This window comes from Palaemon carinicauda, chromosome 31 (assembly GCF_036898095.1).
Source record: "Palaemon carinicauda isolate YSFRI2023 chromosome 31, ASM3689809v2, whole genome shotgun sequence".
Classification (NCBI taxonomy): Eukaryota; Metazoa; Arthropoda; class Malacostraca; order Decapoda; family Palaemonidae; genus Palaemon; species Palaemon carinicauda.
The window spans coordinates 14222056-14236075 of record NC_090755.1 but is presented as its reverse complement, the minus strand read 5'-3'; the positions used below and the strand labels follow the sequence as shown (position 1 = coordinate 14236075).

The following is a 14020-nucleotide window of genomic DNA, read 5'->3' as shown; positions in this document are numbered from 1 at the left end:
GCCGTACTCCCCAAAGGTATTTCCCGGCCAACTAGACCTAGAGACCTAAGATGTTACCGTCATACATCTTTTCATCTAACCATAGACCATGTTAGTGCTTCCTGCCCCCTACAGGGAAGAGTCATACTAGACTCTGGAAAAGTCTCGAAGAGTACATATACCTATGTATGAATAACAGACAAGCCAATATAGTGGTCTCACCCTATATCATGTAAAGCATAGTTTGTAAAGAACCACTGAGTCAATATGAAATATCGACCAGTTCCCCATTCATTACTGGATTGGACAAAGGTTTATATCCGGGTAGGAGGAAAACTTGCATATCCGCCACCGTCCCCTTAGGGCATGGAGTCCTCCCGCTAGGGGAAAGCATAAACCAATGCAAAAATGCTTGCATAAAGGAACAATCTATTAGAATTATCCCAGATAAATATACATAGTAAATGTAATGCTAAATCATTTCAAGTCAAATGACACAGGCGAAGGAGACGCAAGGTTCACAAGAACTAGTTTATTGACAAACAATAAAATAAAACAGCTTAAACAACAATTATACATATATAAGAGGAGGATAACCAATAAATAAGCTTAAGCATGATAGTAAACAGAAAACTTGTTTATCTGAAAGAAAAACATTAGCGCCACTTTTAACATACCGAGGTATCAAAATCATAAAAGTCTGTATTACTAATCAGTTACATTAGCGTTGGAAACGCTTGGCACACATGTCTGCACTTATGCTAGGTTCACCTTTGAATATGGAACAGTCAATGTGGGCACCCTAGTGCCCTAACACTTAGTTTGTAGAACAGTTTGTAACTACACACTCACCCCGGAATTAATCGTCCCAATTAAATCCACTGTTCCTCGCAGAGTTAAACAGCAGGGTTAACGACACTACCCACTGCTACCACAGACCTCTTCAGTTGCTCCACTTGCTTCGCATAGTGACGAAAGAAACTCTGGAAGACTTCCAGCCAGTGTATGAGCGAAGATGTTCGAAATCCATACTATTGAAGAAATTTAAGGATGAGGCAACTTTCCTCGGATCGTGACCTGCGGGTGTACTGTCTGGATCCGCTCTGCGAATAAAATAGGTGATTTTCGCCCTAAGTTGTTTCAGTGATAAATTTGAGCCTGATGTTTCTCCCCTGAATAGTTGACCACCCCTGAAGTCTGAAGTTCTACAAAGATAGACCTTTAGGCATTCCACTGGACATGGAGATGCATCTTCTTTCAGAGGGCCGATTCTCCAGGGACCCCACCTCTTGGTGGGTAACTCGTTCTTGGCAAGAAACGTAGGATCCGGAAACAGGTTCAGTTCTCCCCCATCCAAGAACTCAACACGACCTTCCTCCCTCGAGAGGGCTACAATTTCTCTAACCCTGGCCCCCGACGCGAGTGCAAACAGAAAAATAACTTTTTGGGTCAAATCCTTTAAAGCACACTCCTCATTGTTCAACAGTGAAGCGAAATGAAGAACTTTATCTAGAGACCATGAAATGGGCTTTGGAGGTGCTGATGGTCTGAGCCTAGCACAGGCTTTCGGAATTTTATTAAAAATATTGTTAGAGAGGTCGACCTGGAAGGCATATAAAATGGGTCTTGTCAAAGCAGATTTACACGTTGATATTGTGTTGGCTGCTAACCCTTGACCATGGAGGTGGATGAAGAAAGATAAGCAGAAGTCCGTCGAGATCTTTTGCGGATTCTTCGCCTTGACAAAGGCCACCCATTTTCTCCATGATGACTCATATTGCCTTCTAGTGGATTTGCACTTATATTCCTCTAGGAAGTCTATACCGTCTTTCGAAATCCCGAAACGTTTTCTCACCGCTAGGGAGAGAAAATCATGAGCTGCAGGTTCCGGGTTTTCTGTGATGAAGCGCAGACAGTCGACTTCTGAACTCGCTGGGTCAGAACTGGACCTGGTAACGGTAGACACTTCAGCCGTAGTTCCAATGCCAGAGGGAACCACACGCTGTTCGGCCACTTGTGAGCCACTATTGCCACTACTCCCTTGAAAGATCTGTTTGTTGAGGACCCTCAATAGAAGGTTGTGAGGAGGGAACAGGTAAATCCTGGACCATCTGTTCCAGTCAAGGGACATCGCGTCCACTGCTTCTGCCAAGGGATCCTCGTACGGGGACACGTAAAGGGGTAACTTCTTGTTGTCTTTCGTCGCAAAGAGGTCTATCTGCAGTTCTGGAACTTGACTCAAGATGAAGGAGAATGATCCTGCGTCTAGGGACCATTCCGACTCTATCGGTGTGAACCTGGATAGAGCGTCCGCTGTCACATTGCGGACTCCTTGAAGGTGAACTGCCGACAGGTACCACTTCTTCTTTTCCGCCAGTCGAAAGGTGGCCAACATCACCTGGTTGAGTGGTGGTGACCTCGATCCTTGTCGATTCAAGCATCTCACAATCACCTCGCTGTCCAGTACCAACCTTATGTGGATCGAGCGACGAGGGGAGACTTTCTTCAAGGTAAGGAGTACTGCCATAGCTTCCCGAAAGTTTATGTGAAATGTCTTGAATAGATTGGACCAAGTTCCTTGGGCCTTCTTCCGATGAGAATGACCTCCCACCCCTCCTTCAAGGCGTCTGTGTGAATAGTTAACGAGGGGGGAGGTGGCTGAAGAAGCACCGACTTCTTTAGTTGCCTGACTTGGGACCAAGGCCTGAGAAGCGTACGTAGATGAAGCGGTACTGGTCTTATCAGATCTCTTCGCTCGTTTGATGCATAACTTCTCCAAACTCTGGTTGCATCCTTTAGCTGTGCTCTTAGCACTGGGTCTGTTACTGAGGCAAACTGGAGAGACCCCAGCACTCTCCTGTTCGCGTCTTGATATCCTTTCGGAATCCAGAAGTCTCTTGACAGAACCAGCTATCTCCTTCCTCTTCTTCGCCGGGATGGAGAGTTAGTGTGACACTAGGTCCCAGTGGATTCCCAACCACTGGAACTTTTGAGATGGAGAAAGTCCAGACTTTTTTCTGTTGATCTTGAAGCCTAGATGCTCTAGGAACTGGATCACCTGTAGGGAAGCTTGCAAACATTCTGTCTTGGATGCTGCCCACACCAGCCAGTCGTCCAGGTAGGCTACCACCTGGATTCCCTTTAGGCGTAATTGTTTGAGAGCTACGCTCACAAGCTTTGTGAAGATCCTTGGGGCTATGTTTTGCCCGAATGGCATGGCTCTGAAGGCGTAGAGTCTTCGATGTAGCTTGAACCCTAGGTAGGGGGAGAGTTGACGATTGATTGGAACGTGCCAATAGGCGTCTGACAAATCTATGGAGACGGTATATGCCCTCTTGGGCAGTAAGGTCCTTATGTGTTGCAGTGTTAGCATCTTGAACTTGCAGTTCACTATGAACTTGTTGAGTGGCGACAAGTCCAGAATGACTCTGAGTTTTTCTGAGTCCTTCTTGGGAACACAAAACAGCCTCCCTTGGAATTTGATGGACTTTACCCTTCGGATTACTCTTTTCTCCAACAGGTCTTGAATGTACTCCTCCAGAACGGGGGTGGAGTGTTGGAAAAATCGAGGGCACGGGGGTGGAGTGCTGTACCAGCTCCAACCCAGTCCATTCTTGAGTAGGCTGTGGGCCCAGGGATCGAAGGTCCACTGATCCCGAAAATTCTGAAGTCTCCCTCCTACCGGTATCATCTCACTTTGGCTGCTGTTGCCCTGAGGTCTTGCCTCCTTGACCGCGACCACCCCTGAATCCCCTCCTCCTTGAGGGGCGTCTAGACAAACCTCTGGCTGCTCCTCTAGGCTTCGCTCGAAAGGTAGTTGACTGCTCTTCGAACGCTGGGTTAAATGCCGGAGACTGCGTCGACACGGCTTGGGGTACCCACTGGTACGTGGTCGGGGTTTGTGCCACCATCTGGGGCACTGTAGGCATAGGAAGTTGTTGCTGCTGCTGTTGTCTGAATAGCTTGGCTGGCCGAGAGGGTAGCCTAGTCTTCTTAGTCTTCCTCTTTGGTTGGGGACCCTCATCCGGGGAAGACTTTCTCTTGAGAGATAGGCCCCACTTCTGGAGAAGGTTTCTATTCTCTGTGGCGGCCTTATCTACAACCTCCTTGACCGCTTCACTAGGGAAGAGGTCTTTGCCCCAAATGCTGGAGGAGATTAGCTTCCTTGGCTCGTGCCTCACCGCAGCCGAGGCGAACACGAACTCCATACAAGCCCTCCTAGCTTTGACGAAGCTATTAAGGTCCTTCGTCACTGTGGCTAGGTGTGTCTTAGCCACTACCATAAACATTTCATGGACCTTGGGGTCACTTGCCATTGTCTCCAGAGTCGTTTGATGAGACATTGAGGCAGCAAGTCTTTCTTTTGTCTCAAGCTCCCTGCGCAAAAGAGTCAGACAGCTTGGGGAGGTTCTCACCGAACTGACGTCCGGCAATATCAGCCTCCAACTTCCCGACTGAGAAGGTAAGATGGACGAGAAGGTAAGATGGACGTCCTTCCAGTCCTTGTGATCCTGGGTAGGGCCAAAGACAGAGGTTTACACTCCTCCAAGGAGGGGCATGGCTTACCTGCCTCGATTGCTTTCAGCACAGCCGTAAACCCTTTCTGCATAAAGGGGAAGGCTTTAGAAGGAGAGGACACAAAGGAAGGGTGCTTCTTACTCAAAGCAGGTACCTTTGAGTTTGTGAAGCCCCTCTCTTTCATCGAGCTTGACAGTAAAGCTTGAGCCTTAGCGTGGTCCAAAACTATGACCTCCTTCGGCTCCGTTTCTTCCTTTGAGTCTGGTTCCTTCCTTAGACGGATATAACAGTCCGGATACGACTCCTTGCTGGGCCAGAATTCCACCTCCTCAAGGGGGACTGAGCCCAACTTCTCCGAAATGACGATTTTTCCCGTTGTCATAGGCATGTGCTCGGCATACCTCCAAGGGTTGGCATCTGAGCACAAGGGAAGGTCTTTCATGCTGAGCTCCTTCTGGGGCCCACGTGATGCTGCAAGTCTCCGCATCTCCAGCTTCATTGCAGCAGCCTTCTCATTATTTTCCCTCTGCATCTGTTGGATCATTCCAACGATGGAGGAAAGGGTCTTTCCCAGCTCATCTGGGAGAGAGGACGATGTTGAGGGAATAGGTTCAGGGGCCTGAACCGGAGTAGCCGACACTTCGTCGAACTCTTCCTCTTCATTGTCTGGAGCCTGCCCTTCTTCCTGGTCTTCTTCCAAACGTTCGGACACCTCCGACATCCTATCGTCCAATTGGATGTCCTGCAGGGCGTCCGCGACTTCAGCATCCACCGGGATCTGAACCAACAGTATCTCAGCTTGAGGCTGGGGAATCACTGCCTCAGCTGACGCCTTGGGGAAAAGGTAAGCCTTCATCTTCTCACTTGGAAGATAGGGCCCAGAAGTGTTCTTCTGAAAGCCCCTTACCCAGGTACGAAGCTTTTCCCGTGCTGCGTCCCTTGACTCCGCCGTCTTAGGGGAATCAAAACCCTCAGTAATCAGGTTAGAGCACACGGTACATACCTGACGGTCCCAATACCACAGATCACCCTTGGAGACAGTGCATGCTGCGTGCCTCCTACATAACTCATGTCCGCAGAAGTTCTTACTGCGGACGTTGCAGAAAACGCTTCCACACTTCGGATGGTCCTCCTGTAAAGAGAAGAAAATTTCATGAGTATCAAGTGAACTACGTATCACTGGATATACATAGCTTAGCATAACTAAACTAGAAAGGAAAGACACACACTTGTATTTCCCGCACAGTCAATTGCTGCAACCTTCCAGATAATAAAATCGTATGGTTAATCTATTCTAGAGCGACCAATAAATAATTTCCAGAGGAAACAGGTGTAGCTCACACCCAAATAAGTGATTTTAAAATGCTGGATAGTAGATAAGAAAGAACTCACTTTCTTTATCTGTATGGTTACACCAAAGGGCTGTGCAAGACAACACAAAAGTGTTAGAAAAAACTTAGTGTTGTAACAAATACTATACTATAGTTTTCTCCCTACAGTATATACTATACTGAAAAATACTGGCTACAGTATAGAAGGTAATGTGCCGGCCGGCACACACCTTAATTAGTTCCAAAGTATACTACTTATAGACTATAAGGTAGAAGAACGCTGGTTCAAATGCGTGTGCCGGCCGGCAACTACACAAGATAGCACCCGTCTGCCGGCCGCCAAACGTAGCGGCCGGCAGAACCTCGGTGTGTTTCTATTGCTGGCCGGTAGGGGACTGCCAGCCGGCAGCTAAACAACAACAACACCCGGCTGCCAGCCACTAATCGTAGCGGCCGGCAGAACAAAGGTGTGATATATAGCCGGCCGGCAGCAAAAGAACCAGAGAACTCCGACTGCCCGGCTGCCGGCCACTTAGGCCGGCAGCCGGGCTAGGGTACAAACACTAGAAGAAAAACAGAATGGATGCCGGGATAAGAGACTGTACTGCCTCATAGCCCGGCAACCCGAAAGAGTGCACATAAGGAAGGGGAGAATATAACTTCAGGCTTCCTGACCAATGCCATCTGGCTCTACAAACAAACATGGATGAGAGACCAAGGGAGGTCCGGGCAGCACTCAAAGCAGAAGACCCTTGCCGGCCGGCAAGGGACTAAGTCAACCCCACATCCTAACCTATACTAGGTGCAGATGTAGAATGACGGACAGAGATGCAGTGGCTAGGCCATCACTAAGGAAAGAGGGGAAAAGGGGGAAGAGGGTCCTGCCAACCTTGCTCTAATAATGAATCACCCGCAGCCAAGAAAACTCATCTTAGCCTCGGGGAGATCCGAGGAGGGAGGCCAGCAATACTTGCCAACTCCCTCGGAACCAAAGCAAGGAAGGCGTTGTTATTCACAGAAGAAGAGGATCTCATCCTCCACACCGAGAACAACAACACTGGACTAGTCTGCTAGATCACAAAAAGAAGGAATCATCTCGTACAGAAACCTTCGAAAGTGAACTAAGGAGGCTAAGCCTCCTATGTCTGCTGTCAGTCTAGCAAGGGAATCTCAATCATAAGCTAGACAGAAACAGACTCAGACTAAGAACTCTGATGTCCTGCCCCCTTCCTGAAGCCAGACTTACTGGAAACAGGAAAGAACAGAAACACCCTAATATAGTTGTATTTAAAGTCAATTCAGATAAATCATTAGGGTTAACCCCAAGGCTTAAGCAGAGGGAAAGGGATTGCACACCTTCTACGAAGAGAAGAGAGCAACCGGGAAGTGTGAGAAAGTATACTATGGCCCCATAGACAACTAGCCTAGGCGAAATCACCGAAACTCCCTCGTATACTATCTTGGAAGAAAATCAACAATCTTAAATGTATAAAACTGCCTAAAGCTTCAATAAAATTTTAAAACACTCGGAAATCTGAATATCATGCAGGAAAGTACTAGGGCCAAACGACTAGGCTACAAGGTCTAGCGTAGGTCCGAATCGGCAAATCCTTCGCCAAAACGGAAATACTAAAAGCATCATATAAAGAAAACCTATGTAACGCTGAATAGCTAAAATTATTAAAGCGAAACAGCCGGGAACGTCACTCTGGCTAACTAAATAACTCATACATAGCGAGCGACAGCGTCCAGGACGCCTCCGGTAGGCAACAGCTCTTGTAACAACGATATCACTATCGAATCACTTTTAAAATTACCAAGAGCTTACATTTATACATAAAAGAAATAATACTCAACTTATCAGAAGCAGAAGTTGGAGAAAGCATTATAAAGTTGAAATAATCCAAGAATTGCGAGATAACACAGGGAAAAACACCGAGTTATTAAGGTACGCAAAAAGGAATACAGATGGCGCCATGAGCGGCGCAATGCACGCTTACGAAACAGGAGAAGAGAGATACCTTGCGAGCGGCTCTCCTTTCTTTCTCGTTTTTCGTTTTCTTGCTAATTGACCCCTTCGTAGTGTTAACTCTGTTCGGGGTGCAGATTGCTATGTGGCGTGTCAAGAATACGTCCTCTGATATTTCGCGATATCCCTGGTTCTTTTATTAGGGATATTCGCTCCAGGAGTTAGAATTCTGGGTACCTTAAGGTAAATTCTCTGGGAATATCGCCGTAGTTATATATACCCAAGGAAGCTACCCTTTAGGAACTTCCATCAGGACGTCATGGCTTGAGCCCAAAAATAATAATATAAAAGTTGTAAATTGGAAATTTTCTTAGTTCACTCAACTTTTTTATCTGTATTTTATCAATGTAAAAAAGCCCCTTTCAGCGGTGATTATTGTTCTTATGGAAGTTTTTGTTTTTTTCAATAAGAGAATGCACAAATTGTGTGATAAAATTTCCCTACCTTTTCTTGTTTAAATGACAAAAATCAATCAATATTAAGAAAGTACAGTAGTTGCAATTTTTCTAGAAAAAAAAAAATCCGTTTTGAGAAATTGGGCTTCAAAGTTTTGTTGAGATTGGTTGAATATACTTTAGTATGCATAAGTATGGGCTTTGACCAAATGGCTATTTTTGGGGCAAAATTTATGCTTCAGTTATTGCCTGACACTTTATGCTTCTTTCAGCATGAAAATTGTATGGATAAAAATGAACTGACAAATGGATACGATGAATATAACTTAAGAGAAATGTGCAACAAACGTTTATTTAAGATACCATCAAGTAAAGAAAGAAATGATATTCTCTTCTTGAGAAAATTAGAGGAAATTTTGTTGTTGCAGTTTATGGGACACTGAAGTGACTCTTTCCCTCAAATTCTTGAAGAAAAGTAAATAAATAGGTAGCCTGATCAGAAAGGGGTATGTAAGGGACTGGATGGGCTTGTGTGTGTATTAATAAAGAACATTTTAGTCATAAAGGTGTTTTCATTAAAAAAACAATTTGAAACATGAAATATAAACTTTCTCCTAGCAAAAAATGCAACCATCTGAATTTCCAAAAGTCCAAGCAGACATTGCGAGTTGTACCCCTTAAGACAAGTGTCTTTTAAGCCTCCATTTCTTGTTAATAAAGTTATAAAAGAACAGTGGACGAAGGTGTGAAATGGTGTGACAGAAAAAGGTGCACCAAATATAGTATTTCCGGTGTTTAGTGTCTCTTTGCATTGGGGTGACAAAAGTGTCCTCACAGCCTGTCCTTCGACCCTGTTCTGACCATCTTTGGAGCTGTAAGCACTGATACGGGATGGGCCAATGTACCTGTATTTTATGTTATTATAAGATTCCCTTTGCAGGTGATGGTCCATTCCCAGGAATTGTAGATATGTTTGGTACTTCTGGAGGCCTACTTGAATTTAGGTCAGCCCAGTTTGCTAGTCGTGGCTTTGCTTCACTTGCTCTGGCTTTTTTCAACTATGATGATCTTCCCAAATTCTTAGAAGAGTTTGACATTGCGTATTTTGAAGAGGCTGTAGAGTATCTTCAGAAGCATGAGAAGGTTAGTATATCTTTTCTTTTTAAAGTAGAGGGAAACCTTATCCCTGGTAACTAGGTTCCAAGCCACAACAATTCTATTATTGCAGAATTCTGTGGATGATATGCAAAATAAACTAAAGATGATATTTCTTGTATATATACACTTTTGACCTGTAATTGTACTTTAAATGTAAAGTACCCTACAGTAGTTAATGCACTGTGCTGTAATTATATTATACAATACATTATATTATAATGGCAATGTAGTATTAACCCCCCTCTATGCTTAATTGATATTTTATCTGATTCTGTTTTTTGGGGTCATTTCAAACTGTTTCTCAACCGATTTTCATAATTTAAGAAGCATTGCAAAGATAATTTTCTATCAAATATTTTTTTAGAACAGATTATTGTTATCCATCCTGTTTGTCCCCAAACATTGGCAATATTAATAAAGATTGCCATTTTTTCATATATAGGTTTTTATAATTTTTGACAATCATTCTATAAATCTTTAGAGCATAAAATTTCCTATTTTTTCATATATGAACGTTAAATATTAAACAATAAAAAAGTACTTTAAATTTTGTCTCTGAAAATTTCATGTACTGTATTGAGAAATTGGCTTTTTTTCAGAAATCATTTGAATAACTTCATTAAGGGTTAGTTTTGACTTTTAAGGGTAATTACACCTCGCCACTGGGTATTATACTTACCTGGTAGTTACATATATATAGCTTAAATCCCGCGTTTCAACGCGGCACGACAGAAATTCAAAATTCGTGGCGATCGCCACCATGACAGTAGGTGGTCATGCATGAGCGCCATCACTTGTAGGTTATTAGACCCATTCCCAACATCTTCAGAAATTCGATGTCTCTGTTTTCAGAGGGGAGGAGGGAGGGCCCTTTTATATATGTAACTACCAGGTAAGTATATTTAAAAATTTATTTTATAATAAAAATACCATTTTTAAATATGTAACTTCCCTGGTAGTTACATATATATAGCTGATTCACATAGTTGGAGGTGGGTTGAAAACCTCATCCCCTTGGGAATACGTATAATTATTAATAACTACAATAGTAGTACTAACAATTTGGTTCTAACCTGATAAGAAAGCTGGCTTCACAATGATACTGCCTCATTTCGCCTGCATTCCTTAAGAGACTCAGCGATCCACTCAGTGGGCTGTAAAAGTCTCTTGGGGTTGCCACAAGGTCCTCGACCTTAGTGTGGCTAGACCACCACCCATGCAAACCTGGCAAAGCCAAGGATACTGATTCTGTCATTCTAATCTGATAAGGAAGCTGGCTTTAAAATGATACTGCCTCATTTCGCCTGCATTCCTTAAGAGACTCAGTGATAAACTCAGGGGCTGAAAAGTCTCTTGGGGCTGCCACAAGGTCCACGACCCTTAAAGTGGCTAGACCACCATCTTTGCAAACCTGGCATAGCCAAGGATACTGATTCTGGCGTTACAACTTGATAAGGAAGCTGGCTTCACAATGATACTGCCTCATTTCGCCTGAGTTCCTTAAGAGACTCAGTGATCCACTCAGGGGGCTGAAAAGTCTCTTGGGGATGCCAGAAGGTCCACGACCCTTAGAGTGGCTAGACCACCACCCTTGCAAACCTGGCATAGCCAAGGATTCAGTTGATGGAAGGCTGCGACAAGCCTCACAGACAAACTGTGAACGCATTAAAACTAACTTGACTTGCATCAGAGACTGACGGAAGGCTGCGACAACCCTCACAAACAACATGTGAACAAGTACAAGAAAAAAAGGCAAGGGTATATATTAAGTTATAGGGAAGAGGCAGTAGACCCTTCTCCAACTACGAAACCGGAGGTAATGTACAGACCCAGGGAATAGTAATCCCCATACTGGGTCTGGACATCTTTGAGATAGCAGTCTGTGAAGATTGATTTACTTCATCAGAAAGTAGGCTCCAAAATTTGACTTCATTTACCTATTGAGTTTGTAAGTCATAGAAATTGCTACAGCTCTAACCTCGTATGGTTTTACCTTAAGGATAGGGAAAACTTCTTACTCACAATCTTATAGTTTCCCTTATTAAATCCTTTGAAAAATTCTTTGATAAAGGCAAAGAGGGCTTTTTAACTGAGCATCAGAGGCTGTCTGTCTCGTCTTTGAAAAGAAAGCCTAGCTGAAGGGAGCAAATTGCATTGTCTCCATTAAAGCCCATCTTCTTGCTGATGGCTTTTAACTCTCCTAATTTTTTGACTGAAGCCAATGAAATTAGGAAAAAGGCTTCTTGGTAAGATACTTCCAAGATGTCTTGTTCAACTGTACAAACCTACTTGAGGTTAAAAAGGCCAGGACTACATCTAGGTTCCACGAGGAGGTTGGATTGTCCTTCCTCTTGGCCGTCTCAAAAGATCTAATGAGATCTGAGAGATCCTTGTTACCTGACACGCCAATGTGTCGGTTACGAAAGACAGAGGTTGATATGCTGAGTTAACCCTTCATGCAAGGCATAGCTAGCTTCTCTTTTGTACTTAGATACAACAGAAAAACTCTGCTATATTGGCTATAGAGGTATTGGTAGAGGAAAATAAAATCTATTATTCCTGCACCGCACTCTAAATATGTACCACTCAGATTAATCAACCCTAATAGTGGTCATGATCTGGGGGTATCTACCAGCCACTCCATCATCTCCGCAACCCAATGTCTCATAGACCAAAAAAGGAGCTATCATGGTAATGTGGACGTTGGCCGAATCCCTGAATCTTTTCAGGACTCTGTCCAGGATCTTGAATGGAGGAAAAGAGTACACATTTAGACCTTCCCAGTTCAGAAGAAAAGCGTCCAGTGCGACTGCTTCCTGGTCTGGTACTGGAGAGCAAAATACCGGCAACCTCTATGTCATTTGTGAGGTGAAGAGGTCTATCGAGTGTTGACCCCACAGTCATCCAAAGGTTGGTGCACACCTCGTGATGTAGGGTCCATTCTGCAGTAAGAACTTACCTTCTTCTGCTGAGAAGATCCCTCCTGACATTATTCTCCCTTTCTATGAAGTGAGTAATCAGGGCTTGGTGAAAGGCCACTAGCTCTTTGATATTTATGTGTCATTTCCTCTGAGACTCTATCCATAGATCCCTGTCGCAAATCGTATGCGTCAAACAGGGACGAAATTGACTTCTCTAGTTTAAACAGACCAGACACATGAAGCACGCCGTGTGCGCGAACTAAACCATGTGCTGATTGCTGCGAGGGATCGTCAACCGTAGCTGGGTGACCACCAGGGGAAAGTCCTTGCGACATTTCCGGAGCGCCTTGAACGCGAACTGAACCAATTTTCATCCTCAGAAAATTAAATTCTGTGAGGGTGTTAGTTGAGATTTAGCCAGGTTACCATCAGACCTAACTGTTGCGTTAAGGGCATTATCCTTTGAAGAGCCTCCAGACACTTTACTTGTGATTCTGCTCTGAGTGGTCAGTCGTCCAGGTACAAAGAAAAAACCTAACTCCCTTTATGTGTACAATGGACTGACGTCCAGAACAGGTTTTCATCCCGCCCCCGAGTTTTTTGGAACTAGGAAAAGTATATTGTAAAAAACTCTCCGCGGAGGTGTCCTCTACATTACTATGAATGATTTTGACAGCATAAGGCTCACTTGTTCTTAAAGAGCTGCTGCCTTGTCTCCTGAGTGGACTGTTGTCAGCTCTAGGGGTATAGACGACATGGGAGGCATAAAACGTCTCACTTTTTTATTAGGTCTGTTGTCTTGAGAATCTAGTTTGATCTCCAGTCGCAATCCTCTGAGTTCTCTTTTTAAGAACTCCTGCCATGAAAAGGGCGGAAAGTTCGATGGGGACATCCCTCCAGGCCTTAACCAAATAGGCAATCAGATGTATCTAAGCCTTGTTCCTAGGGTCTGTGGCTTCTGCGAGAGTTCTGAGAGTCCAGTCCATAAGGCTGAAGACTTTTACTGTCTAAAAGTTTACTTCAGCTGATGGTCCATTTCAGAATTGGACCACATAAACTACAACTTGCTCATGGTTGACCTGAGTGAGGAAAAGAAAAAGGAGGCCTTCCCTAGAACCTTTCTCTTGGACGTCCATTGGTCGAGAGTTGAGAAAACTCTCTTAACCGATCGAGCCAGAACCATATTTATTTTTTTCAAATCAGCTGACTGTAATGAATCCTGAGATTCATCTTCTAATTCGGCTAATGGAACATCGCTTCCCTGATTCGAATGAGTAGGAGACAAAACCGCGTCATCGTGACGGTTACTATCTTCCAAATATAATTCATCTTGTTTGGAAGAAATCTCGTGAAGGATATCATCCAGTTGCGAAGAAGTATCACGTTTATGTACTGTAAGCCTCGAGTGAGAGACACGTTCTAGTGCTTCTAGCATAAGATCATCATGCTGTAAGGGAGCATCAACATCTGTAAACCCATGCGATAGAAAATCTTGATCGCGTGCGTCCAGCATGCGTTCAGCATGTTGTATGTCAACAGCGTGAAGCGAGGGAGCGTTAGTTGTGCGTTCAGAAAATCGCGAACGAAAGATAAAAAACTTGTCTATCCTGTTGCGAGGACAAGTCCCGACCATATGTGTCCATCATGGGTCTAGATTGAGACTGTTGTATGTTTCCATGAGAGGTATCA

At 44.2% G+C, this 14020-nt stretch overlaps 1 protein-coding gene across 2 annotated transcripts in view; it reads left to right on the top strand.

The window, feature by feature from the left end:
- The window catches only part of LOC137624316 (acyl-coenzyme A thioesterase 1-like), a 35411-nt gene that overhangs the window by 16443 nt on the left and 4948 nt on the right, over positions 1-14020 (top strand). For both annotated transcript variants that reach the window (XM_068354978.1, XM_068354979.1), the window contains one exon: positions 9193-9395. In XM_068354978.1, coding sequence (XP_068211079.1) covers positions 9193-9395 — 203 coding nt within the window. The remainder of the gene's footprint in view (positions 1-9192; positions 9396-14020) is intronic.